General features: G+C 53.2%; 10 protein-coding genes across 10 annotated transcripts; 4 read left to right on the top strand and 6 right to left on the bottom strand.

Annotated features, from left to right (window-relative positions):
- Window positions 1-7: 7 nt before the first annotated feature.
- HD553DRAFT_310086 (putative translational regulator GCN20-like ABC transporter protein) lies at window positions 8-3,728 on the top strand. The gene is made up of 19 exons (XM_046179795.1): window positions 8-169; window positions 238-552; window positions 613-663; window positions 737-930; window positions 991-1,032; window positions 1,090-1,179; window positions 1,243-1,258; window positions 1,326-1,645; window positions 1,701-1,743; window positions 1,806-1,839; window positions 1,896-1,959; window positions 2,021-2,195; window positions 2,264-2,385; window positions 2,448-2,609; window positions 2,668-2,755; window positions 2,833-3,051; window positions 3,137-3,219; window positions 3,287-3,383; window positions 3,459-3,728. Exons 1-19 carry the CDS (start codon window positions 146-148, stop codon window positions 3,498-3,500), a joined length of 2,181 nt encoding a protein of 726 aa, XP_046037062.1. The 5' UTR covers window positions 8-145; the 3' UTR covers window positions 3,501-3,728.
- A 421-nt stretch (window positions 3,729-4,149) lies between these two features.
- On the top strand, window positions 4,150-9,033 carry HD553DRAFT_223222 (chloride channel). Its single transcript, XM_046177250.1, has 15 exons — window positions 4,150-4,377; window positions 4,447-5,743; window positions 5,820-5,934; window positions 6,005-6,231; window positions 6,290-6,659; window positions 6,725-6,855; window positions 6,920-7,005; window positions 7,065-7,212; window positions 7,272-7,373; window positions 7,430-7,504; window positions 7,565-7,686; window positions 7,751-8,153; window positions 8,215-8,404; window positions 8,467-8,603; window positions 8,670-9,033. Exons 1-15 carry the CDS (start codon window positions 4,241-4,243, stop codon window positions 8,835-8,837), a joined length of 3,708 nt encoding a protein of 1,235 aa, XP_046037063.1. The 5' UTR covers window positions 4,150-4,240; the 3' UTR covers window positions 8,838-9,033.
- Window positions 8,863-9,517, top strand: HD553DRAFT_310089 (uncharacterized protein). Its single transcript, XM_046179796.1, has 2 exons — window positions 8,863-8,885; window positions 8,956-9,517. Exon 2 carries the CDS (start codon window positions 9,230-9,232, stop codon window positions 9,506-9,508), a length of 279 nt encoding a protein of 92 aa, XP_046037064.1. The 5' UTR covers window positions 8,863-8,885; window positions 8,956-9,229; the 3' UTR covers window positions 9,509-9,517.
- Window positions 9,518-10,210: 693 nt separating this feature from the next.
- On the bottom strand, window positions 10,211-11,733 carry HD553DRAFT_310091 (uncharacterized protein). The gene is made up of 6 exons (XM_046179797.1): window positions 11,121-11,733; window positions 10,910-11,044; window positions 10,765-10,847; window positions 10,592-10,695; window positions 10,456-10,528; window positions 10,211-10,380 (listed from the first exon to the last, which is right to left on the bottom strand). Exons 1-6 carry the CDS (start codon window positions 11,592-11,594, stop codon window positions 10,284-10,286), a joined length of 966 nt encoding a protein of 321 aa, XP_046037065.1. The 5' UTR covers window positions 11,595-11,733; the 3' UTR covers window positions 10,211-10,283.
- Window positions 11,734-11,784: 51 nt separating this feature from the next.
- On the top strand, window positions 11,785-12,986 carry HD553DRAFT_349612 (putative ER to Golgi transport-related protein; the record flags this gene model as incomplete). Its single annotated transcript, XM_046183470.1, has 7 exons — window positions 11,785-11,956; window positions 12,032-12,107; window positions 12,183-12,265; window positions 12,342-12,420; window positions 12,482-12,590; window positions 12,667-12,880; window positions 12,957-12,986. The coding sequence occupies exons 1-7, from the start codon at window positions 11,888-11,890 to the stop codon at window positions 12,984-12,986; spliced, it is 660 nt and encodes a 219-aa protein (XP_046037066.1). The 5' UTR covers window positions 11,785-11,887.
- On the bottom strand, window positions 12,717-14,946 carry HD553DRAFT_310095 (uncharacterized protein). Its single transcript, XM_046179798.1, has 7 exons — window positions 14,120-14,946; window positions 13,932-14,046; window positions 13,841-13,869; window positions 13,760-13,774; window positions 13,580-13,697; window positions 13,425-13,517; window positions 12,717-13,348 (listed from the first exon to the last, which is right to left on the bottom strand). The coding sequence occupies exons 1-7, from the start codon at window positions 14,682-14,684 to the stop codon at window positions 13,081-13,083; spliced, it is 1,203 nt and encodes a 400-aa protein (XP_046037067.1). The 5' UTR covers window positions 14,685-14,946; the 3' UTR covers window positions 12,717-13,080.
- A 409-nt stretch (window positions 14,947-15,355) lies between these two features.
- Window positions 15,356-17,515, bottom strand: HD553DRAFT_310097 (uncharacterized protein). The gene is made up of 9 exons (XM_046179799.1): window positions 17,185-17,515; window positions 16,973-17,120; window positions 16,855-16,909; window positions 16,700-16,787; window positions 16,418-16,628; window positions 16,215-16,345; window positions 15,848-16,147; window positions 15,615-15,767; window positions 15,356-15,542 (listed from the first exon to the last, which is right to left on the bottom strand). The coding sequence occupies exons 1-9, from the start codon at window positions 17,479-17,481 to the stop codon at window positions 15,483-15,485; spliced, it is 1,443 nt and encodes a 480-aa protein (XP_046037068.1). The 5' UTR covers window positions 17,482-17,515; the 3' UTR covers window positions 15,356-15,482.
- Window positions 17,516-17,765: 250 nt separating this feature from the next.
- Window positions 17,766-18,312, bottom strand: HD553DRAFT_271152 (uncharacterized protein; the record flags this gene model as incomplete). The annotated part of the gene is made up of 2 exons (XM_046177696.1): window positions 17,766-17,903; window positions 17,980-18,312. Coding segments are annotated over 2 exons (471 nt in total), but the record flags the coding sequence as incomplete, so codon positions are not given.
- A 4,297-nt stretch (window positions 18,313-22,609) lies between these two features.
- On the bottom strand, window positions 22,610-24,305 carry HD553DRAFT_310102 (putative cytochrome c oxidase subunit V). The gene is made up of 5 exons (XM_046179800.1): window positions 23,962-24,305; window positions 23,664-23,725; window positions 23,401-23,535; window positions 22,832-22,918; window positions 22,610-22,755 (listed from the first exon to the last, which is right to left on the bottom strand). Exons 1-5 carry the CDS (start codon window positions 24,120-24,122, stop codon window positions 22,709-22,711), a joined length of 492 nt encoding a protein of 163 aa, XP_046037070.1. The 5' UTR covers window positions 24,123-24,305; the 3' UTR covers window positions 22,610-22,708.
- A 483-nt stretch (window positions 24,306-24,788) lies between these two features.
- Window positions 24,789-25,967, bottom strand: HD553DRAFT_223520 (uncharacterized protein). The gene is made up of 4 exons (XM_046177251.1): window positions 25,418-25,967; window positions 25,299-25,331; window positions 25,080-25,195; window positions 24,789-24,893 (listed from the first exon to the last, which is right to left on the bottom strand). Exons 1-4 carry the CDS (start codon window positions 25,796-25,798, stop codon window positions 24,827-24,829), a joined length of 597 nt encoding a protein of 198 aa, XP_046037071.1. The 5' UTR covers window positions 25,799-25,967; the 3' UTR covers window positions 24,789-24,826.
- Between the last annotated feature and the right edge of the window lie 181 nt (window positions 25,968-26,148).

Raw genomic sequence — 26,148 nt, forward strand, 5'->3', positions numbered from 1 at the left:
CGGAACTGATCGATCTACGAGATACGAGATCAACGCCTCGACGAATTCATATGCGACTTGCAGATACGATATACAGTTTTAAAGGACACTTGGATCCAATCAGATCGTCAGGCCTTGTTCTACGATTACTGAGAGCTGAATCAAGATGGCGGAAATAGCGGCAGATATTGTGAGCCGAACGGTCGAAGTGGGACATCTCGCCCTGCCTTGAGCTGAACTTCATCCCGTTGCCGCTAGCGATCCAATTTCGATCATGTCGACCCAGTAGTAACGGCATACATCACAGGGCTTGTTCAAGATGAGGACGAAGAGATGGAAGAGATTGTCGAGATGATTAGGGGGATGTTGTGGGACGCGAAGGTTTCCGAGGAAGCGCTGGATTCGTTCATCGGTCGATTGACTGCCTACCTCGAAACCTCATCGTCGGGCAGGCAGAAGGCACGTCCTACCGTTCACCGATTGGAAAAGGCGATCGACATGAAGACGAGTGGTATGAGCACCACGATCGCCCTGTCTGGCCAAGTGGACCTCGAACACGGTGGAAAGAGCCAGGTATGCCACCAAGGGCTTCGATTGCGAGTTCTGTTTGGCTCAAGGACCTCGTCGTTTTAGGCCTCTCGAGTGGATGTGGCCAAGTTGGCGAAGGCAGAGGCTAAGATCAAGGTAAGAGCATATCTATCGGCACGGCACACCTGCAGAGCTTTGACCACGACCATCATCACAATCACGTCTGCAGGCCAAGATTCAGAAGCGATCTCAGCGTGACTTGTACGAGGGTTCGAAGCTGGTGGAGATGGCCAAGAAACAGCAGAGCTACGAGGAGATGTTCATGAAGGTCAACCCTCTCCAATTGGGTGGGGCAGGCAAGGGCAAGAGCAAGGATATCCACCTGACAAACATCGACGTATCGTTTGGGAGCAACCGAATCTTGTGCGTTTCGAGCGGACCGAGCCTTGCTGTAACGACCTTTACTTATCCGCTCTGCAACAGGTCGGGAGCCGATCTTACGATGGCGCACGGGAGGCGTTACGGGTGAGTCAACCTGATTAGGCTTACATCATTGCGTATTAATGTTTGTGCCTGTCATAGTCTCATCGGAAGGAACGGTATTGGAAAGTCGACTCTACTCAGAAACCTCGCTTTGCGAGAGGTGCCTATCCCTACTCATATCTCTGTGCTGTACGTGCGCTGCTCATCTCGCTATTGCTCACCAAGCTGATCTTTTTACGCCCGTTTTCTCAGTTACGTCGAGCAAGAGGTGGGCAGACTTGGGCTTTTCATGTTCTGTTGGTTCTGCTCTGCTGATGACTTATTGGCGAGTTTAGATTGTCGGAGACGAGACAACGGCGTTGGAGTCCGTCCTTCGAGCTGATGTCTGGCGACACAAGTTGATGACTGAAGAAGCCGAACTAAACGCCAAGCTCGAGCAATTGGAGCAGAAGACGGCTCAAGACGGCGAGGCTGAAGTTATCCGTATCAACATGGAAAAGGATGAACTCGCAGCACGATTGGGAGAGATTCAGAAGAACCTACTCGACATGGAAGCAGAAACTGGTCCCGCACGGGCTTCTAGCTTGTTGGCTGGTTTGGGTTTCGACGACGAGGACCAGAAGAAGAGTACGAAGTCATTCTCTGGTGGTTGGAGGTGAGTTCTTCAGCCGGTAGATTACTTAATGATGCTGATTCCATGCCGGTCGCAGAATGCGTTTGGCCTTGGCCCGAGCATTGTTTGTGCAGCCCGATGTGAGTGGACAATATACGTTTCCTTGTCTCTTGCTACCCGACGCTAATAGCATCTGAATCAGTTGCTCATGCTCGATGAGCCTTCCAACATGTTGGGTAAGTACTGAGCCTATACAGAAACCCCAATACAGTGACTGAGATAATACGCTCAGATCTGAACGCCATCGCCTGGCTCGAGGACTACCTGCAAACATGGCCAGGGACTTTGCTTGTTGTGTGAGCACAGCAAACCAGATCAGAGTCGATAACAGCCAGCTCATTGCCGGTTGCATTGTAGATCCCACGACCGAGCTTTCTTGGACAATGTTGCGCAAGACATCATTCATCAGCACAGCCAGCGTCTCGATTACTACAAAGGAAACTTTAGCCAGTTCTACGCCACCAAGACGGAACGATCAAAGAACCTCAAGAAAGAGTACGAGTCGCAACTGCAATACAGGCAGCATCTTCAGGTACGTATCGGCGCACACTGAACGAACTGAGAGACAACCAATGTTGAACATCGGAGTATCACATCCAGGCCTTCATTGACAGGTGGAGGTACAACGCCAATCGAGCTGCTCAAGCTCAATCCAAGATCAAAATCTTGGAGAAACTGCCGGAGCTCGAACCACCTGAAGCGGAAGACAGCGAGACCTTCAAGCAAGTCTCCCTCTCGCTTGCAGCTAGAAACGGCGCAATGCTAATCATCAGTACCTTTACAGATTCCCCGACCCAGAAAAGATTTCGCCTCCGCTGTTGCAGCTGAACGAAGTCAGCTTTGCATACACAGCCGGCAAGGAGATCTTGCATACCGTCAATATCGATGTCGGTTTGGACAGCCGAATCGCCGTGATCGGGCCGAACGGAGCCGGAAAGTCGACCCTGTGAGTGCAAGATCTTCAGAAACGCAATTTTCATCCACTCACCAAAACATGCTCCCAGTATCAAGCTTTTGACCGGAAACCTTGAGCCTCAAGGTGGTCATGTGACCAGGAACGGTAGGCTGCGAGTGGCATACTTCACACAGCATGTGAGTTTGATATCGCCGTCATCGCGTTATACGTGCTTGATACTGATTATGGTCGACTTGAACCCCTTGTCCCCCAGCACATCGATTCCCTCGATGTCGAGCAATCATCAGTGGCATTTTTGCAAACCAAGTTCCCAGGCCAGACTGAGCAAGAATACAGGTCGCATCTTGGTGCTTTCGGTATCACTGGGCTCACTGGGTTGCAGAAGATTGGCACATTATCCGGAGGACAGAAGAGTAGGGTTGCGTTCGCCGTCTTGTCGATGCAAAGACCTCATGTTTTGCTCTTGGATGAGGTGCGTTGGCTCCTGGGGCTGCGTCGAATAGGTTGTAGAGCGGACCCAATCTCATCTTTCTTACTCTTGTTCTCTTCCGACACAGCCTTCGAACCACTTGGATATCGAGGGTATCGACGCGCTGATCGAGGCCTTGAAGGTCTACAAGGGAGGAGTGATCAGCATCAGGTGGGTCCCGCAGCGAACGTTCACACGAGACGTTGAACGCAGACCTGACTGTTCCTTTATCCTCCAGTCACGACGAGCGATTTATTACGCACACATCCAACCAACTCTGGGTCTGCGCCGGAGGTGAAGTGTCCAAGTTCTCGGGAGACGTTGAGAGCTACAAGGTGAGGCCGCGATACAAGGGTGCTCTTTCTTCGACTTCGAGAATCCACTAACTATGTCTTGATTTCATATATAAGTCGCTCATTGTCAATAACATCAAGGCCAAGAACAAGCCCTAGGAAGGGAGCTTGCTTGTGTAGCGTGTTCCACCTTGTAGGATAGTGATTCATCTTGTCGTGCCATGCATGTCGTCCGTGCCTGCTCGTCCACTTCATCGAAAGAGAGTCGATGCTCTTGGGTTAATTTCCTCGAAGCCAACATTGTCACGACAAACCAACATTTTTGGCACAAGCCACAGCAGAATGTTAGACTCAGGGGCTCAGGGCCGAGTGTTGCCCCAATGTCTATCTCATCTACAAATACTGAAATCTCTCAAGCTGTGTGGGCGGCCATGAGCGGTCGTTGGAAACCGGGTTCCAAATCGGCGATGGATGAAATATGTTCCGTTTCGAGAGGTTGAGCTGAGACTCGTCGCACCTTGGTTGTACGGTTCGGGCATCGGGCTTCGGTGATGACCGAATCACTGACCGGGGAGCTAATCAGTTTGGTATGGAATGGATTGATGGGAGATTGACATCATCAATCGTTCCCCCAATCCCCCTTTGTTGTGATAATCCTGGTCGATAACGGGAGTCACATAGGGGTGACCTCTGCCTCGTATCATGTAGAGCAACCATCTCCTGTCTACCCTCGCTGACTTCTGATATGGCTCACAAAGGGAAATCCCACTGCACGCACACGCCAGCGACAAGGGTCGTTCAACAAGACTTGGCGTGATTCCGCCTTCTGCAATCACTTGATCAATCTTGATCAATCAATCGATCAATTACGACACGAATCATTGCATCCGACTGCGAGGATGTCGGATCGCACGATGCAAGAATCGCCCGACCATCAGACGGGGAGGACACGAGGAGGAGGAGGAGGAGGAGGAGGAGGGTCGCATGCGTCGACATCGTATCAATCAAACGATCACCATCCACGTCGGTCGCCTCGGTAAGTCGATGGTTCGTATATAAGAGACCCATGCTGAAGCTGAACTGCCCCGTCTGTGTGATCACGTAGTCCCACCACCCTCTCATTCTCACCTTACAACAGTGTCCCTGGTCTACCTCGAACTCCTCCACCTCGAAGCATCTTACGAATCGCCGATAACAACACCAACACGATGCCCACTCCGGGGTCAGACGACGACTTGAGAAGGATCGGGGATTCTCCTGGTGATTTCCTGGGGCTCGACTTGGGTCCATCCGATGATGGAGAGGTCGAAGACACTTTTACGGGAAGGGCAGGAATGGGCAGTCCCGTAGTCCCCATTAGCTCTGGGCTGCCAGGTCGGAGAGGATCAGCAACGACGTTTGCTCTCACGGCGAGTCCCGGACGTGGCTTGAGTGGGAGCGGGAGTTTAAGGCATCAAACGAACCGAACAGTAGAGCCCAGTCAATCTCCCTCGAACAGATCTAGTTTGAGGCTACCTTCGGGGCAATCCTCTACCTTGCGATCTGATGGCACCGTTCGACCGGATGACTTCTCTCATCCGAACTCGGTTGCGTCGTCCCGCCTAGCCTCGACCTCTGGGCACGGATACGGTTCCGTACAAGCCACACCTCGGAGCGCGAGATCAAACCTAGGCTCCGGATCGCTGCATCGTCGACTCCCTACTCGGCCGGACGAGGGAGGGAAATCTATCCGGAGGCTGAACTTGCACGGTCGATCAGGAAGTACCGGGCAGAGCGTTGGACGTGGCTATGGGTCAGGGTTTGCGGGGAACGAGGAGGACGACGATGATCTCACCTGGTCTACTCGAGGTTCACCTTTACATGGGCATAGACAAGGAAAGACAAGCGGAGGGAGGAGCCTGAACTTGGGCAAGTTTCCTAAGACGGCAGGACTCTTCCCCTCTTCTTCTCCTTCTTTCTCGAAGAAAGCTTTGAGCAGGAGCGGCTCGATCGTCAGTACGACGCAATCTATCGCCCAGCTTTCAAAGTCTGGTCTCGGAACAGGGTCATGGGTCGGTGGCGGGAATGGAGGGATAGGCGATGCGCCGAGGACGGCTGTAGGGAGGGCGTTCAGGAAGACGGGGAGTGCGATCCGTTTGGCGCTCGGGAGCCGGCCGGGAAGTAGCTACGATTCGGACGTGCAGGGAGATGACGATGATGAAGGAGACGCAGGTTCTGAAGACGAGCGGGACGACGATCTTGTTAGCGATGCGAGGTACGGTTTTGGACGAGACACTCCCGGTGCCGCCGGGGTGGATGTTGGACGTGAAAGTGCAGGGATAGAACAGAACCCGGGGATAGAGGCAAACGGGACTAGGGTCTGGTACAGCTCTTACGACAGTATAGACTGGTTACACGATCAGGTGAGGAGTCTTTCTCCTTCTCAGGTTTCCCTCTTTTGGTTATCGCTGAGTTGTCTTGCGACTCTGTATGATGTAGATCAAGGACTCTATGAGACACGCCAAAATCGAAGCGAGGGCGAGGAAATCTTGGAGAGGCAAAGTCTGGAGGGCTTGGGATCGGAGCATGGGTTGGGTGGTAGTCAGCCTCGTCGGTGAGTCTTAGCATGGGTGTGGTTTCAGTAACGGAAAGAATCGTATTCTGACTCCTGGCCCTCAACTCAGGTATCGTCACGGCACTAGTAGCCTTCCTTGTCATCCGGATCGAAGCGTTTCTATTCGACCTGAAGAGCGGAATCTGTACGGCGGACTTGTGGAAGATGAGGAGCGAAGAGGCATGTCCTGCTGGCGGGTGGAAGGAATGGGGTACATTCAACTCGGGATGGACGAACTGGCTGAAAGGGCTGTATGGGGGTCAACATTTTGAGGCGGTGGTCTACTTCTGTATAGCTGTGAGTCGAAGGGCAGTAAGCTTCTAATCGTCTCTGCTGAAGTATTGCTCGCCACCAGATGTCACTGGCTGTGTTGTCATCAGTCTTGACCATCTACATGACGGCATCCACGAGATTCGAGTCGGTACCGGAAGGAACATTCGCTTCGAAACAACAGAACCGGCGGGACCAGAAATCACATGCGGCGACGTTCCCGACTGAATCCACACCGTTGATATCCGACGCATCCGCGCAGGACTCTCTGGCTCGCATGGCGGAAGAACCGATCGGACCACCTCGAAAAGTGCTTTACTTTGCTTCAGGATCAGGCATACCAGAAGTCAAGACGATTCTGTCCGGTTTCGTGATCAGAGGGTATCTGGGCGGTTCGACGTTGTTCGTCAAGAGCTTTGGATTGGCATTGAGCGTAGCGAGCGGGATGAGCCTCGGTGCGTAAAGGCTCTTATACGGCCGATTCTTCCCGGACTGATCACGCGCAGACTTCGTTTGACAGGCAAAGAAGGTCCGTTCGTCCACATCGCATGTTGTGTCGCCAACATCATCTCTAGGTCGTTCACCAAGTACGAGCTGAACGAAGCCAAGAAGAGGGAGATCTTGAGCGCTGCATGCGGTGCCGGTGTCGCTGTGAGGCTTTTGATTACCAGTGAAACAGAAAACCCTTCGAAGCCTTCGCTGATAGCTTCTCCAGGTGGCATTCGGCGCACCCATCGGGGGCACCTTGTTCAGTTGGGAAGAGTCTAGCACGTACTATCCTGCAAAAGTCATGTGGCGAACGTGAGTGAAGCTATCACATCTCCCTGCTAAGAGTTCTAGACTGAACACTGAAAATACAGATTCCTCTGTGCCGCGATCGCTGCTCTGACCCTGAGATCATTCGATCCCTACGGCAATGGCAAGCTGGTCTTGCTCGAGGTCACGTATACGCGCGACTATCATAGCAATTCCATCTACGTTGTGGCGCTTATACTGGGATTACTTGGGGTGAGTGAAATGACAGGTCTGTCTTTCGATGCTCAAAAGCTAAAGACTGGTACTTTCAGGGAATATATGGCGGCTTATGGAGTCTTGGGAACATTGCATGGACCAAGAATGTTCGAGCAAAAACCTGGTTGAAGAGCAAACCTATCCTGGAGGTGGCGATGGTATGTGGCTCGCTATAAGCCCTTAGGTATTGTACCGACGTCATTTTGAGTTCTAGGTCAGCGCAATCACGACGGTCGTATCTTACCCCAGCGTCTGGAACCGGATGGGCGGTGTTGAATGGGTTTCTGCCGTGAGTTTACAGCCTTCAGTCTTCGTATGGAGCCTACATCTGAAAAGCTCGACTTCTCAGCTCTTCGATGAATGTACCGGGACCGAGGCACTCTGTTACGAGCCGGGCCAGTATTGGTCATTGGTCAAAGAGATTAGCTGGGGGTTCCTTGTAAGAGCAGCACTCGCCTGTATTACCTTTGGGTATGTGTTTCACGTAACAGTCGCGTCGACGCATGATTCTGATCATCTGGGTTGTGTACTGCAGCATCAAATTGCCAGCCGGAATTTTTGTACCTTCGCTTGCAGCCGGTGCAGCCTTTGGCAGGATTGTCGGCGTCAGCTTGCAACACCTTGCACATCGCTTCCCCCACTGGTCCTTCTTACCTCCCGAAGATCATATTTCTCCCGGAGTTTACGCTCTCATCGGTGCTGCTGCTACTCTGGCAGGCGTGACACGGACGACTGTCAGCTTGGCGGCCATCGTAGTCGAGTTGACAGGCACTCTAGACTACGTTGTACCCGTGGCGATTGCGATCTTGGCCGCCAAAGTCTCATCGGACGCGATATTGGCGGAGGGAATCTACGACCTTGTGATCGGCCTGAATGACTTCCCTTATTTGGACTGCAAGAAGGATCATCATTTTGGCTCGAGAAGTATATACGATGTTGTGAGTCGGTCGCCTGTGGCGGGTCGGCGCATTTCGCTAAGCGCCGAACACGATCTTGCAGGTGGATACGGACTTGCCGTACATTCTCGTGGATCAGAAGCATACAGTCGCATCGTTACAAGCCAAGCTCGCCGATATGATCAAGTCGGGCCACCGGGATGGTTGCTTCCCTTGTTTGAAATCGCAAGACGGTTCCACTGGGTTAGGACTCGTCGGTGTTCTGGCTGTGAACGAGTTGCAGCATGCGCTAGGTAAGACTGTAGTCGGCCGCGATGAAGTACGCCTGATGGCTGACCTGGAAGATATCTCCCAGCCGAACTCGAAGATGACCCAAATGCGCCATGCAACCTATTGCCTAATATGGAGCACTTCATAGGGGAGAATTCGGTGCACAGCTTGCTCGATAGTCTGGACGAGGATCCGTATGACTTGTCCGTCTTTATAGATCAGGTAGGTCGATTCGGGCGTGAGAGTGGATCGCGAAGCTATGCTTATATTTCCATCCAATATACCTAGGCCCCCACCATCGTCTTAACGAACGCGCCGCTCGAGCTGTTGAGCCAGATGTTCAACAAGCTCGGAACCAAGACGATAGTCATCGTTGACACTCAGGGCCGATTCGTCGGAACGGTTCTGAAAAAGGGTTGGCTTAAATTCTTGAGGGAGATAGAGCACGATCACTAGGTCCAACGGTGCCTGAGTCGTTTTACCAAACTGTATCCTAGTATCGCCCTGTATTGCGTGTCAGCTTGTCTACAAGCAGGGACATCTTAGTTGCACTATAGCTTGGTAGTTGTCGCACATTATTGAGAGCACAATCTGTAGCTTATCCCTCTCATAGCTTCTCGATTTCCATTTCGTCCTGACGTACCAATATAAGTTGTGAGTGGTATGTCCAAATCAATCTAAACGTCTGACTTCATTTTCACGGTCCGCCAGACGGCATCATTTTTGGGATGGGCCGATTGCAACCATGCTCTGGAAGCCTTTGCCGGAAGACCAAGGTTGCGCATGCTGGTGTGAGAGTTTGACCAGTGCTGAGGGACTCCCGTAGGTTGTCATCAAGACCGATTTCCATGCAAACATCCGCCAGCATATCCTTCTTGGCCTTTGGGGTCTTTGGCTGTTTGTCTTTCCTGGCGCTAGATCTGTGTCGAGACGGCTCGACCCAGGCTCTTCTTCAGGCTTTGCGTTGCATCTCGTACAACCTCAAGTGCTCGGATTTGTTCTGCGATCAGCAGTCGGCTCCTTTAGGAAAGAGACCGACCGGCCGATGCGCAACGTCTCCATTGAGGAATCAGCACTGTCGTCGACGGACGACGAACGTGAAGAAGTGGCACATGCCAGCAGGATGAGCGCTTGAGCATAAGGCGGTTCAATACCGTGGTGGTCTTTGACCTTCTATCCGTATCGAACAACTTCCTGACTTAGTGATCTCTAGCGCGAGATTTGGTACTGACACGGACATTTAAACACAGATAATGTCCGCGCGTTCTTCATCCGAGACCACTACTTCCTCCTACAAAAGCTCTCGAGGAGAATCGTTTGATAATCATCATCCACCCTTTGACGTCTGAGCCAGCAAGCATCCGCCAAGTCCTGCTTCTGGACACGTCAACAGTCAGTAAGCGGCTGCTCCCGGATTCACTATTCTCGGAGTGCTAGTGTGGAGGGAGTCCAGCCCAGACTCGAGACGTATCCCAACGACCGACGACGCAAGACGCGATTCGAGACAGACAGGATTCCCATCGCTCGTACACCACCTCAGGGGTACAACCTGGTAGCTGGGCGTCTTCATAGATTTCGAAAGATCGAACCGGAAACCCCCTCTGACCCGGACGAATCGGTTCCGATGGTCGAACTTCCTCGGGAGCGAGATTGTTGGGGTCGATGACGCCGGACTCGGGAGGAAGGATCGTGGAGGGACCATCGAGTGTTTGGCTTGTACAAACTCTGGTCGTGCTCGGTCTTAGTGGAGTCTTCTCTAAGGAGATTGACACTGGCCGGGTCGGTCACTCTGATCAGACAGATCTTTGTAATGCAACATAGTCATGACAATGCAGTGATGATGTTTAATACAGATGCTTTGACGACTGCGATCGCTCTCTCGTCGGTCCCTGCCGCACTCGATTACAGCACTTCCACCCACCCAAGACGAACATAACGCTCGACCAACTCGTACTTGATCAAATGCATAGACTCCGGCTCCAACGATGCCCTTTCACCGCTGCCGTAGAAGAATAAAGAAACGTATCAGCCTCGACGTGCCATAAGGGCTGGTGAAATCACAAACCGGACCTACTCTGATAGCACGACTTCACCACAATCTTTGAGCACGTGGATCAGGACCGGGATCTCCTTGTTCGGCTGTCGCACTGTCATGTCCGAAGACGATTAGTCACTGCGTAAAATCAGCGATGCGAGGCCAAAATACTTACCCATACTCGTCCCGTCATTTCCGACATCGTCCATCCTTCTCAGCCATTCTGGCAACGAATTCAGGACGGAAGAGGAGAAGTGCTGATGCAGCAAGTTTGTATACCTATACAGCAGGTAGACAGGCTCGATCAGCTCTTTCGTTTCTTGCTCTCAATCGTCGCTTTAGACTGACTGTCGTGCATGGTGCAACTCGAGCTCAGAGAGTCGCGATTGCACCTCCGGCTCGAGGGTAATATGATGCGAATAACGTTCGACCTGGAGGAAGTAACTGTCTTCAGCATCCAATAGAAAGGCCTTGACATTCCGCAACAGTTTACCTTGTCTATCCGACATCGAAGGTAACTCCGGATGAGGTATTTCACTCGTTCTACTTCGGTCGAGACGAGCTGGAGCTTGAAGTGTTCTTCTTCCGACGTTTTGGGATCTGATCGTAATAGTTCCAACATGGAGCCCTATATCGAAAGGAGTATAACTTATCAATCACATTCAGGTGCTGCGATGCTTAGATATTGATGTATGCGAGCTCACCTGCTGTTCGACCTTGTGCAAGACCGTATCCAACAGCTCGCCCTCCCAAAGCATGATATCCCTCGTCCCCCGCTCCCGCATCCAAGCCCTAATGAGCTGTTTGACGTCGTTGTCATCTTCAAATTGGTAGGCTTCGAAATCCTCCAGCCCTTCTCCCAGCTCTCCATCCCGTCCACCTAGATCGAGACCGTTGATATTCACATTACTCGGCCCTTCCTCATCGACATCTTCTAGATCGTACCGCTTGATCCCTGTTGAAGATCCGTCCAGAGTCGTGAAAGCCGTCGAACTGCTCCTGTTCGTCCGGTTGGGTGTAGCCGTACTCCGCAGACGATCGAGAAAGGAGCTGCTCGAAGGGGGACTGGATGTTCGGGACGAAGATGCGTGATTGGGAAGAGAGTCCCGGTCCCTGCGGCCTGAAGGGCGAGTCGGGATAGAGGCATCCTCGTCGTCCGAATCGAAAAAGGACGGCATTTGACGCAATCAAAGCTTGCCAAAGATGATTAGAGATTGCTATGCTGTGAGTTTGCTGACGATGAATTGCAAGATGATGGTGTTCTTGCCCAACCTAGTAGGTCGCATAAGTCGTAGCTTGGTATATATAGCTTGCTTTCTGTTGAGCGGGTCCAAGCTCGCGTGGAGGTGCTTAGCATCATCAGCCTCGACGTGACCATCTAACTTATACTACTACTACACCTATTACTCGCTGTATAGGACAATCGCGCTCTGTCTTGTCAGCCTCTTAGTCTCACTCAACCTCTGTCAAAATGAAGATCATCGCCGGGAGCGTCATCAGCTTGATTTGGGCAGCCCTCTTGTCCGCGTGGACCGCTCAGGTGAGTAGTCTTTGACTTGACACCTTGATACAACTACTGAAGTCTGAGTTGATGTGACAAAACCCTCTTTTACAGGCTCTCCATTTCTATCTTGAGTCGAACGAGCAGCGCTGCTTCCTGGAGGAGCTACCGTCCGACACGGTCGTGGAAGGTCAGCAGACGCTTCCTTGGCTAAACACGTAAAAGGGCAATAACTCATTCCACTACCTTGCAACCCTTTGAGCAGGCCATTACAGAGCCCTAGAATGGGTGGAAGAGAACAAGTCATGGGAGCAGAGCAAGGAGATGGGAATCCAGGTCGTTGTCGAAGTCAGTCGTCTGCAGCTAATTCTATCAATTCGACCTCCGAGCTGATCAAAGGCTGTGTTCCGTTCGCGATGAAAAGGAAGTGGCATCTGGCGAGGTCGTTGCGAACGTCCACGGTAAGCCCGAGGGCAAGTTCACCTTCACTTCGCACGAGCCTGGTAAGTGGACAAGCTGTCTCGATAATCAGTGACCTCGGGATGTTGATCTGGTTGTTGCTAGGTGACCACTCGATTTGCTTGCAATCCAATTCGAGCTCGGGGTACTTTTCCAGTACACACATCAAGCTCTACCTTGATATTGCCGTCGGAACCACTCGACGGGATCCTTCGTGAGTCGTCATCGTCGCCTCTAGTATTGTTATCCAGTCCCAATCTTACGCTTCACGTTCGAATTGTTGTCTCCAGGCACGACACCGGACATATCCAGACCCTCGCATCCAAGTTACAAGACCTGAACGACCGCGTCTCGGCCGTTCGAAGGGAGCAACAATACCAGCGAGAGATTGAAGCTACATTTAGAGATGCTAGTGAGAGGGTCAATGGGCGAGCAGTTTGGTGGAGCGTGTGGCAAATCGTGGTCTTGATTGGTGTAGCGGTGGCCGAGATGAGATATCTCAAGGTGAGTTTGTCTACATACGGCTACCCTCTAGTATGTCAGCTGAGCGGACTGTGATCTGACATCCTGCTTTCTTTAGCACTACTTTGCAGACAAGAAGCTGCGATAAGCGATTTCGTGCCGTTGTACAGACAATGAGCAGAATCAATGAGATGATCGCTTCTAGAAACCAAACCGTTACATGCACAAGCGGCAAATGTCTCCTATTGCAGGTCGCCGAGATCGCCCTCTTCGACGTTGGTCAATTGCTCATCAGGCCTGGGTACCCAATAATGCGGACCAGCAGCGGTCACCTGCTCCAGCAGCCTGCCCGTCTTGACGCTCTTCATCGCATCCTTGGGATACTGGTGCGGTTCAGTGATTCCGTGGCCCAGCTTGATGATCCATTGTTTCTTCGGATTACCGCGAGAATCGTACGTCGCGTCGGTTTGAAAGATGGTGAATGAGTGGTATGTGAACTTGCGTCCGTTCCTGAAGATCAATATACCAACATCAGTCTTGGCTGAAAACGGCTTCGTTGAGGCGAGGATGGGAACGGTAGACTGACTTTAGTACTAGCTTGATGTACCTCGATTTCTTTGCTCTTGGCAAACGACCGTACAGAGCATGCCTCAGCTTGTCTTCTTCGAACTTGCCAAGTCTGAAATCGAACGATGTCAGCTATAGATAGGCGCTGAAGAACGTATGTAATGATATTCTCACTCGTCCGACTCTTCTCTGTCGCTCTCAGGACTTTGTTCACGGTCGATGTTGGGCGATCCGATGCTATACAAGCATATATCCCAGAGTAAGGTACCACAGCGTGTACCATTCTTGAATACTGTGACGGCACAAATGTATCAGCTAAACAGATCATGATGATAAGGAATCACACTGATTCACCTCTGCCATCACTGCCTGTCAAAAACACGAAAGGTATACATCAGTACCTACCGTCGTGGGTTCCGGTCTTGAAGGACTCACCTTCATGTACAGTATAGCTGATAGGATGCCTGGATAAACGTCCCAATTCAGCGAGCCCAGATTGAGTCTACAACGAGGTACAGCAACTCACACTGGAGTCTGCACAGCGTAATGCCATGAACCAGGTTTCAAATCGATGAAACCCTTAGGTACCGCCCAGGAAAAGGTACCCCCGTCAATCTGCAGTCTCAGGTCGAAATGATAGGCTATTTGACGAAGGGGAAGAAGCCTTAGCCAACTAAAACATGCAAGTTTCGTTCTGAGTGCAAACCAACTCACATGTGGCCTGATGTTCCTGCACGCAAGCAAAGTTGCGTTTCCGAAGCGCTGGGAAACGCTTGACGAGAGCTTCTTCAAAACCCCAGCTTCCGGTCGGTTTCTTGGTGGCTTCAGGCAAACCCAATAGCTCTTGAGGCGTATGAAAGTAGCCTTGTCCAGCAACCGTTCTTTCTTGTGCGATGAGCTGGTCGATGGTGTGCGAGATGGTTTGGGCGGTAACCGGGCCTGGAAACCCGGTCTCCCTTCGACGACCTGTCCTCAGCGGTCGATCGGTTTGGGGGAAGATGACAGCGTGGACCCGCTCAGGAAAGAGCTTCTCCTCAGAGTTCTCTAGAGATCCGGTTTGAGACACTCCCGAAGGATCGTTTGGTTCGGCATCACGAACAGCCAATTCTGATCTCCCAGCTTGCTCTTCTGCATTGCCGGCTTCTTGCCCGCTGCCAGTAAGGGCCGTGAGACCTCCCTTTAGGTCGTCATCCATCCCTTCTACCTCCCAGGGGCAAATGATACCGCCTCGCTCTCTCCTAGACCTGGCCGCTCCGTCGGCGAGACGTAAAGCGAGCATGGTCCATCGTCCGTCTTCACGGGAGGTATCGTTCACCCAGCATGCGTCTCAGACTTCCGTCATTTACTATTTCAAGGAGCTTCAAAGGCAGGAGAGAGATCGCTAGCTTGTCTGTCGAAATGTTAGAAACCTGTGCTGTGATGGAGGGGATTGTGTTTAGAAGTCGGTGTGAAAAGCGTGGAGTTGCATGTTGATCGTTGATCGATCCCATTCGTCATCCTCTTGCAGCACCGTTTTGCCAGCCAGAGTATGATTCAGGTTGGTGAGCGTAACGATTTGTATAGCCATATCATGGTGAGGGTTTACATATGTATCACACTAATCAAAGAACTCGACCACAGTGAATCTACAATCGTAGGTAAGGGGGTTACCGAGCCCTAATAGTATAGAATGGGACAGCGCTCGACAGAGGCTTGTCTTCTCTTCTAAGATCTACCGGCAGAAGGGGGATCGTAGGCGGAAACCCTCGATGAAACGGATCCCATCGAGCGTTATCCGAGGATGTCCCCTTACAATAAGGCGTCTGTATACAATTTGAAGAGAAGAAGAGCCGGGCGACGGGCGAGGTAGGGGTCGATCGAGTGTGAATTGAAGAGTCGAGCGAATTTGTAGTCTGGTCGCGACGTCAGTCTGTTGACAATTGGCAAGCGAGTCACGAAGAAAGCGCATCGCCAAGCGCAAAAGGGGTTTCATATAGCATCGTCCAGAAAGGGCAAGGTACAACGGCAAGATTCGTTCACAATACACATACAGAAACCACGGGGCCCGCAAGGTAGCAATCATCCCCCCCAGACGGTTCTAAATGTCCACCTTGATCTTGTTGAGCATCGGAATCACGCTGTCCCAATCCTCGATCGCCTACAAGTAATTTTGATGTTCAGCCTCTTCAGTGAACCGGAGCTGATTGATACAAGTCTATTGAATGCTGACCTTTCGATAAAAGTCGATATGACCGTCCGCATAGTTGCCAAGCATCTCTTTCATCTCTTGTTGCTTGGACAGCTCAAAGATGTTATGCTCCTTGATGATCTCGTCATTGAACTCGGTCGTCGTCTCGTGAGCGGTAGTCACGGCTTCTTGCAACTGTCGATCGACAAGAAACAGCCAGCTTAGCCCCCCGGAGATGCGTCGGACATATGCTGATACGGAAAGGTAAAACGCACCTCCTTGATCTTGCCATCCATCTTCCTGATCCTCTCTCTCCGCGTATGGATGTCATCCGTACCTCTCAGCTTGTCGACCTGGTCTCTAAGATAAGTCGTCAATCCTACAGGCGCGCTCGTATGACCGTTGTTCAACGCGGCCATCCTATCGCGCTCGGCGACCACCGCCGACAAGTACGCCGAGAGTTCCTCGAAATCGAGCTGCTTCTGATCTCGCGATTTGATGACCGATTTATGAGCTTGAGAGTACGCGACCAATGCGTGAATTTGGGTGAGGAAGGGATCGATGGTGTCGTTGTCCTGTTTCATTGCCCAGAAATCAGCCTGGACCGAATGCGGTCGCACCAAGCCCGAGAGGTAAACCCACCAGATTCTTCAACAGTCCGGAAAAGTCCAGCATGCGCTCTGCGAATCGATTGAGCGGTTCGGTGATACCAGATTCGAGGTATCCCAAGCCTTGATAAGAAGCTGCCAGATCCACGTAGTCCTGGGCGAGATCTGCCCACGCCATGAACGAGATTCATCAGTACTCGAACCGAATCTGCCCAGAAAAGGACGAGCGAGACGCACCTTCCGTCCTAGCTCTCTCCTTGGTTACCAAACGTTCCACACCGCTCATCCCATCCTCAAACTTGTCGATCCCTTCCTTCATCTCCAAGAACCTCTCGTCAGGCTTCCTCACTTTGGTAAAGGCGTTCACGAGCGAGTCGGACAGGTTATCCAGTAACGAAGGAGGGGTCTCGGGAAGGGGCATGTTGATGTGACGATGCATCTCGACAGCCTGCAAGATTTATGGGGATCAGTCAGCATGGTGGGAACGTGTGAGGTATGCACGGGCTGTGCTATATTTACCCATTGACCAGAGGTGACAAAATCCTTTACCAGAGGACATCGAGATAGGACTGGATGTCTCGCTATCCGACTCATGAACTGCTGAAGCCTAGTTTACAAGGCGGGGTCGTTTTAGTATACTAAGACGACCGAAACCGCGATGCGAGAATACTCACTCGATGCGACGATGTTCGATGAATTCAGAGCCGAATCGGTCGCCTTTGATGTATTCTGTTGCGATACAAAATCAGTCAACTGTCTAAGACGACAACCAAAACGTCGTTTATGACATACCTAATCGATGTTTGCCAGCCATCGGTGGCACGACGGCCGCAGGGAAGAGCTTCGTCAGATGGTTCTGCAGAAAGACAAAGTCTGTGAAACGTCTCCGGACGAGGTGTGGTTGATTCGATGGCTGGACCGGGAAGCTAGGAAGGTTCGTCTACCATATCATCGTATCATCAGCATAATCTCACAGGTGACCGGTTCAGCTTCAGAGTACTCACCCTAGTTCGCACGGCATAGCTGATATGAACCTCCTTGGTCCCCTCCATCTCCTTGCTCGGTTCGCTAACATCGACCTTCATCCACCTCCCCGCCCATCTGGGCATGGTACCTTCTCCTTCCCTCTGAGCACCTTCCAGAGCCCATGGCATGGCCTCTGCTTGAGAGACAGCACTGGGATCGGCAGAGGTGACGCCATGGAGTGTCGAATGGGGATGCTCTCCGGCGTCCCGCGAAGGCTTGTTGTCCCAGGTCACTGAGGTGAACTCTTCGTCCAGGGGGTCAGAACCGCCAGCCATGTTGGATAAGATGAGATTCTAGCTTTCACGGATTATCGGCATGTGTATCGGAGTCTGGTCAACGACGATGTACCATGATGATCAGCAGTCGTTGCTCATGGTTCGTGCATCGCCGGACTCGTCACGCAACGCCCGGAGATCAGCCGGAACCAAATTCGAGATGAACCTGAACTGAGTAACTGCCTTTCGAATCGTTATTATACCTGCTCAACATCACCGGGAATACAATCAACATGCTATATCACTATCCTTGACGAGGTCTCGTGGTATCGAAAGCTACTGTGTCATGGGACGGAATACCTGTGTGGCAAAGAGAAGCGGTCATGAGCATCGTTTGTCGCATCACATTTCCCGGCAACATGGCTCACCCTGACAAGACCGCTCTGCAGATCCTCCAGACGATAACTCTCGGTCGTAATGTGCTGTTCATTTGAACATGCAGAAATCGATGAGCTCACTTGTGTAAATCCGCAAATAAGAAACTCAGTCACAACTCACGCCTCGCTCGACTTGCCAAACCTTGCACTTGTTCTTCTTCGACTCGGTTTCGGAACAAATGCAAAACATCGGCTCCTCCACCGAGCCGACTTGTTGCTGGTACGATATCAAGCCCTTCTTGCCCTTGAGTTTGGCATCGTGCAGAACGACGACGTCGCCCACGCGGATATCGTCGTATCGCTTGTGTTGGGTGGAACCCTCCTGTTCCCAGATTAGGGTTCCAAAGCCGACATTCGCGTCGATGCCTGCGTCGGCTAGTGCAGCCCAGACGAAGGCTCGAGAAGAGCCATCCTGCAAGACAGATGGTTGGTGAGTATCTAATATAGCGACTGACCACGCCACCTTTCACTTTCAACTCACTCCTATCGATTGCCGTTTACCAGTGTCTGCCAGCTTCTGAGCCGCACGGTAAACCTTGGTGCCAAATGCTGACGAAGCCTGTTGCAGCTCGTTGTAGCCCGGTCGACCGACTTGCATCGATGTCCTCCTCGGCGTCGTAGGGGAGGCCGGAACAGCGCCCGTGGACGAGCGAGAGGCGATCGAGATTCGAGACGCGCGAGAGTCGGAACGCTGATGGGAGGGAGGGTTGACAGTCTCTGTAGGACGGGGTGGTGGTGGCGGGCCCATCGCGTCGTCATCCTCTTCCCTTTCTTGGGCTGACAAGATATCAGGCTCGGCCGAGAGGTTTGTCGTACTAATGGGAATAGGAGGAGCGAGCCCGCTCGGCGGCGCCGATTGCAGCAGGCCCGAATCAGCCAAGGTCTTGGGTTGCGCGAAACTAGGCGAGGTGGGCGTCTCGGCGACAGGCGATTGCGGAGGTGAGACCATGTTGGTCGGTCTCCTGGGAGGGGGCGGCGGCACATCTTCATCCTCTGATACATTCCGGTCCTCATCTGGAGCGTCAGCTTCCTGTACTGCTAGAGGAGCCGTGCTCTCAGGCACATCAGCTTCATACTCCGGCTGAAGATTGCGCTCGTCCACATTCTCTATCCCGCCAGCAGCGACAGGTTCGGTCTCGGTCGTCTCTACGGTGGGCGATTGAGGCTCGACATTTCGACTAAACATGTTGAACCCCCCTAAGTGGCCACCAGCCTGCAGACGAGCAAGAGTCGCTCTTCTGCGCAACGCTGCAGCTTCTTCGGACTCGTCGTTATCGTCGACCGTCTGATCCACAGGCAAGGTCGGTACAGCAGAGCCGATAGGGCTCCGTGGTACCTCGGCCAGCGGTGACCGAGGGCTCTGGTGCCCCTCGGTAGGACTCATAGGACCAGCATCGGAAGAATTCGAACCTTGACGAGCGTTGAATCCACCGAGCGGTGGACCTCCAAGTTTGATACCTCCGAGCTTGGCCATCCTGGCAGCGATATTCTGTCGTCTCGTAGCCTCGTCATCAGCTGGGGCCATCATCTTGGGCTCCTCGGTCACGATAGCAGGCGGAGAGACTGTGGTGGTTGACGATAAGTATCCGTTATCCGTGCCAACAGGTACACGTTTCACTTACCCGCTTGTCGAGGTTCGACTCCTGGTTGATCCTGCGGCAAGGCTAGACCGACTTGAGCAGGCCCGCCGACGCTCTCTTGTCTACGGGGAGGAGGAGGGGGAGGTGCATCCTGTTCCTCATCGCCGTCTTCTTCCTCGGCGCTCAGATCACCTTGCTCGGGAAGTTCCGTTCGAGTAATGTCCCCGGGGGCAGGTTGCTCAGGCTCGGCCGTTTGACCTAGGACCGGAGGATTAGGCATCGGTCGGGGACCCGAGGGCTTATCGGCGGGTCGATCCGAGCGAGGCGGAGGTGGAGGTGCGTCTCCTTCATCTTCGTCCTCGTCCTCCGCTTTTGCAGCATCCTGCTCGTGTTTCAATTCTATCTCGTCTCGAGGCAATCCAAGGCTTGCCAACCCAGCGCTTGTGGACCCTGCCTGAGGTACCGGGCTAGCAACGCTCCGCTTGGGCAAGTCAGGAGACTCGTTTGCGGGTGATTGAAGCGGGGCAAAAGCTACGGGCGAAGTAGGACTAGCGAGATGCTCTTCTTCCTCTGGCTGACAAGGCAGCCCTTCTTCAACATCGATCCGCGAAGGCTCGACATGCATCTGACCGCTCTTGGCTTGACGCAAAAGGTCATCACCTGCCTCATCGTCATCATCATCCTCTTGCTCATCTTCGCTGTCGAACCCGCCCGGAGGAGCAGGGGGAGGTGGCATCCTAGAAACTCCTGCAGATCCACCGCCTAGAACGACATCATTGAGCCCTCCCCGATACTCAGCATCAGCATCCCCTTCCGCACCGACCAACACGGGACCTTCTGCCTTTCTGGCCAGATCCTGTCCAGCTACATCTTCGCCCGCCGGGGCTTGATCTCTTTGCTCCTGCTGCTGAGTTTGCTGCTGTACCTGAGGCGGAGGCGTATGAAGCGCGATCCCAGCAGCTTCAGCACCCTCAGCACCAGCAGGTCCGCCACCCACCTGCTCTTCGAGCGCCTTGTCTTGATCGCCGATGGCATCACGTCTCGCCTGGTCCGCAACTGCTCCCACAGCCAAGGGCTCGTCTCGAGCCAATTGAGCGCCGGACTCCGCAGTAGGGGAAGAAACAGCCTGTTCAGGAGCCTGAGAATTTGATCTGGACGGACCCGAAGGTGCAGCTCCACCTCCCCGCCTCCTCGGTCCCGCGGCTCGTTTAGGAATAGCGGGCATGGCGATCCCACCTCCCGGAGCCGTAGCCGCAGCAGGACTCACGGGTTGGCTCTCAGCAACCGGAGGGGCTGGCTCGGCCAAAGCAGAAGTAAGGGCGTTTTGATCTGCCTCGGTAGCGGGAGGTTCGACCTCGATGCTAGGTTTCTTGGTCGCACCCGGTTTCGGAGCCAAGGCAGGAGGAGGGCCCCCAAACATGCCCCTCCCACCCAGCTTGGCCATCCTCGCGGCGATCGCCGCTCGCCTCTCCTTTTCCTTTTGCTGCTCGTCCATCTCTTCGCCTCCCTCACCCTCGCCTGCTTGGGTACCTTCCGCTTGCTCATCGCCTGGTCGTTCTGCCTCAGCAGAGCCAGGACCTTCGATCGACCTGTTACTAGCCGACCTGACGGGCATAGGCATCTGCCCAGGGATAGCCAACGGGGCACCTTGATCGACTTCAGGCCTCTTCCAAGTCTTGGTCGGTTTCTTCTCACTCGCGTCGGTCGGATCTTCAGGCTTGGAGGCAGCAGGGGACCCGCCGAACGCCTGCGTGTTATTGAGCGCGGCCATACGTTCTTTGAGCGACAGGCCGATCGAGGCTTTAGCATCTGAAGCTGACATGCCGGACTTCTCGTCGTTGGAAGCTTGTTCAGTTGAGGCAGACGCCGGTGCAGCTGAAACAGAAGCAGGAGCAGGAGAAGGTTGCGCCTGTTGAGCCGGAGCCGAAACTTCTCCGCCACCAGCCTCCCTAGCCTTCTTCTCCTCCTCCTCCCTCAGCTTTTGTCGCTGACTCCAGGTCAGACCACCCGCAGGCTTAGGTTTGAGTGGAGGAGGTCCCGGTCGACCGTCACTCCCTGGCGAACCTGGAGCAGGTTTGGGCTTGTTGAACGCTGCGAGTCGATCTTTGAAGGACAGCTTGGAGGGCTCGGGAGCGTCCCCGCTTTGGGCCGGTGTGTCTGGTGCCGGTGTGGATTTGATCGGGGTAGAAGCAGATACTGGAGCAGGTGTTGATACTGGAGCAACAACAGCAGCAGGTGCCGCTACAGGTTCAGCCGGTACCTCTTGCTTGAGCTCTTCCTTGACGGGTTCAGGATTGAACGATCCAGGTATAGCTTCAGCTTCAGGTAGAGGCTGACTTGGAGGCTGGACGGCGGGTCGTTCGGGTTCTTGTGCTGCTACGGGTACCTCTGCCTTGGTTATCTCTTGTTCTTCTTCTTCTGGTTGAGCGATAGGTACTGGTGCTGGTGCAGCCACGGTGGGCACTGACGCAGGCACCGCAGCTTCCGATTGTTCCTCCTCGACTTGCTCGACAAAGTCCTAGTCCGACATAGAGCGTATCGGTCAGCCGACTCGCCTTCATCGATATCTCAGATCAATGTAACCTACTCTGGGGAAACCTCCCTTTCTCTCCCCATCCATGGACTCGCCTAGCATCCAATCCTCGTCTTCATCGGATACGCCCGTCACCCGAATGCTACATCACCAAACGAATTCCATCTCGATCAGCTCTCGCCCATGTTCTATCGCGGTCCCGGCATTTTCTTCCAAGGTGAATCTTCAACTCACGTTTCTCCCTTTGCAAACGAGAGGTCCGTAGCATGTGGCGATTTATACTTGACGCTATATAACAGCCAGGGTTCAGGATGAGCAAGATGTACACATGTAGACAGATCTAGACAGACGCGAGTCGAGATTGGATGATATTTACGTGGCTCTGGCGATATATGGGTAGGACGATGACATGTCGCTGAATAGCTCTTCCTCGGGGTCTTGTACGTATCGATGAGGAGCTGAGGTGAGAGTGAGTATCGAGATACGATCAAATGAAGCAGGTGGTCTTGTTAGATGATCGACGACATCGACATGCTGGATGCTGGATGCTGTGTGTGAGTGCTGCTGGTGCTCTGGAGCCCCCGCGTTGATGACGTCGATCGCGCGGGAATAGCAAAGGATAACGATCCGCGGATTACTCAAGAAGGCGATTTCCATTTCATATCTCGTACTCTCTGTCCTCTCCACAACTCTCTCGCACAGGGTCATTACTCTACTACAATCTACTCCCTCATCAACTAAGCCGAAACGAATCCCTTGCCGGCGTAACCCTCAGAGCTGATACCTGTCGAGGTGGCACGGCACGGTCGAGGATGAGCAAGCCGTATCTGATGTTCGATCGTGTGCGAGCCAAGACTTACCGGTGATGGGGTTGATCTTCTGCTCCTTGGCCATCTCGGTAGAAGCCTCCTGCCACTCCTTGGTCATGGTCTTGGGAGGAGCGGGGGCTGAAAAAAGGAAAGAGATGGCATGGCGCACGTCAGCGGATTCGTTCCAGGTTGTCTTGTTGTACCATGTCGCGAGATCATTCGACAAAGCGTTCTTCGAGATGCAGGACAGTTCTCCATGCTAATTTGTCCCACTTGCTGAATAGAAGTTGCGGTACGCGAAGCGTCCGTCTGAGGTCCGGCGAGCGCTCCGCCTAAGCAGCTTCATTCCCCTTCCAACAGCCGAATACCTCCTCGACCCATCCGGATAGCGTTTCTTTATAGCTCGGCGGCCGAGAGGTGGATTCGCATTATCATTCCGTCGATGACCCCTATCGCGATTCGCAACTCGGCTGCCTGTCCCTATCCTGCACCCCGATCATCTCCTTTTTCCTACAGCTCGTCGATCACGCAACTCCAATCCGCCATCGACCCGGTCCACCAAAACCACTGACGAAAACGCAACCCGACCATCCTCAGTCGCAAGATCCCCGATCACTCACCAGAGCTCCTGATCAATCCAAAGATACCGATAGCGGCACCACAAGCGGCCAAGGTCCCGACCAGGATCTTGATCGAGTGACCGGGAGGGTTGACGGCTTGACGAGGACCGTGAGCGCCGAAAGCTACGTAGTAGGCTGTAGGTGGTGGTTGAAGCGCGATACAATAGGGTGTGATACGATAGGTCATTGTAAGAGGGGTTATGGTCGTGTTAGACCGCTGAAGTATGGCAGGCGAGATGGGTCAAGGTGGAAAGGGGACTTGCCGGCCTTCTTCTCGTCGATCGTCAGCGCCTTCCAGTCCTGCTTTTGGATCTCGGCGAGCTTCCTGAAAGAGTTTTCGAGCATCCATACGATATGAACGTTTCACATTTCGTCCGGGTTGAGACGGTGCGTTGCAGATGGTAGAGAAGAGCGATACCAAGTTGGCGTGGTAACAAGACAGCAGCACGAATGTTAGCGTCCCCTTTCCACAAAAGGTTCGAATCTTTCCAAGCTCCCTCTCCCGTCCGGCAAAATTCCCTCAAGGCATATCCCACGGAAAATGGTCCGAGCCGGACTTACTCGTAAATCTCATGTCGCTCGACGGGCGACCTGCTTGCCCAGTTGACCTCCACGTTGCCCAGCAGGGATCCGCTCGAGTTGCTCGTCGAGTGCTTGACGGTGATCGGGCTCGCGGTCGAGTACGAACGGACGGCTCGGAGGGCGGTTCGGGAGAGGGACATGGCGAGGATTATGGAGGAGAAGGGAGAGAGTAGAGAGGTGTTAGATGCCGAGCTGGATGGTCGATTTTCCTTTTGGGGTTTAGTCCTGCCTGTATCGGACGGGATGTGTAGAGTGGTGTTTATATGAGAGGCTTATGTACAGAGTCTATGGGAAGAGGGCGTCCTCATCGACGACGATGTCATTCGACCATTGCGATGTACAATTCCATCATCCTCATCAACGAGGACCCGACCCTCCGCGATCTCCCGAGTGGATGGTTGGCTGCCTCGCCCTCGCGCGTTAGGGTTGCAAGGAAAACGAAAACAGCTTTCTCACGGGTCACACCCCGTCGCCTTAAATTCCTTAAAACATTTCGCACATCGCGATCGTGATGGTATATCGTACATCGCAAACATCGCCTAATGGGTCTGGAGCCTGCTATGCTATCACCTGGCTATCAGCTATCCTACGAGCACATGTAATTAATCTGTTTCGCCCATCTCGAGAACTGGCAAAGCGTCTTGTCCGCTCGGTAACGCTTACGCGCAACGATATCGCGAGTGTTTCGACCAGCCTGACGATACCGAGTCGTCTTGTTCTGCCGACATCCCCCATGGGTCATCCAAGCTCTGTCACTGTTCTGACGTGACGTTCCGCTCGATCCAGATGACAGCAAGGAAACAGCCTCAATGTCGCAGCAGTGCGACCAAGCGTGTTCGGTAGTTCAGGTCGAGACGTGTGTGTCTCTTGCAAGGTGAAGCGTTGTCATACTTAGGGGCAGTTGTGCCTCCCTACAGAGTAACAGAATCTACTAGCAGGAAAGAGTCGAAGCCATCAGCGGGATGTCGGGCGCAGCCCAATGACGGGAAAGCGAACACCGATGCGCGGACTCACGTTGAAAACGACATTTGCATCAGTCAGTTCTCCTCCCGCCATCATCGTCCATCGTCCTTCTTCTTGTCATCACCCGTGCCGACCTTTTCAGTGGGCAGTGGCGGAAGGTCCCACCATCCCGCTTTGGCCAAAGCGATAGAGAACACACCCCGCACAAAGGGGATCGGATCGAATAGTTCGTCCGGATCAGGTAACCCTTCTTGCTTGCCTGTCGATGCAGGAGAGAGTGTTCAGACGCCCACGACGGCTGACACGGAAGAAAGGCGGGGCAGGGGGGGAGGGGGGGGAAGGGGTGTACTCACTTGGAAATACTGTTTCCGTTGCGTATTCCTCATCTGATAGACGTCGGGACTCCTGAGCGAATGCAAGCGGGACACGGTCTTAGCGACCACAGCCTGTTGGCAGAGCGGGGTCCACGTACGAGAGCGAAGAGTTTTGCGAGACGACCTGGTTCTAGAGGCTCTTGGTGATACATCTCGTGCGAGATGACGCTCGATCGTATCAAAGGCACGAGCTCTGGGTCATCGACGCACTCGTCGTCGTTGGCGGTCTCGTCCAACTTGATGCCCAGGGCGACGCTGCCATCGTCGCTTCTTTCATAGACATCTCCGACGGTTCGGGCGAGCTTGCTCTTCAAGTCCGGAAGCCCTATATCTCGAATGCCTGAGCGATTCTGCAGGACTTGCAAAGCATAAAAGAAGACGGACGATGGGAAATGGATGGGATTGTCGGGAAGTTCGAAATCGTGCCACTGCGGGCTTGCCTCCCAGACTATCGGCGATGGGCCGGAGGGGACGTGCATAGGCCCCTGTCCGAATGAGAAGGGCTTGTATCCGGCATCTTCAAAGTCGGCGAGACGGTCCAGGTAAAGCCCAAAGGTGTCTGAAGTAAGGCGAATCGCAGATAATCACGGTAAATCGAAGTTAGCGTCCGATCTTATGCGTTGCGATCTGACCCCACGATCTACGATGCACTCACAAAGTCGAACTTGAGCCTGTATACGACAAAAGTTGAGCAAAGGCAAACTCGATCGACTCATCTTGAAATATGACTCGCCTGATGTACCCAATCTGCCAGCTCCTCCAGGTCTTCGAAAGCGAGTCGCAGCCTTTGTGAGCATTTCCGATGACGCAGTTCGCAGAGCAGACCATA

This window comes from Filobasidium floriforme (assembly GCF_021052385.1).
Source record: "Filobasidium floriforme strain CBS 6241 chromosome Unknown HD553scaffold_9, whole genome shotgun sequence".
In the NCBI taxonomy this organism is placed as follows: domain Eukaryota; kingdom Fungi; phylum Basidiomycota; class Tremellomycetes; order Filobasidiales; family Filobasidiaceae; genus Filobasidium; species Filobasidium floriforme.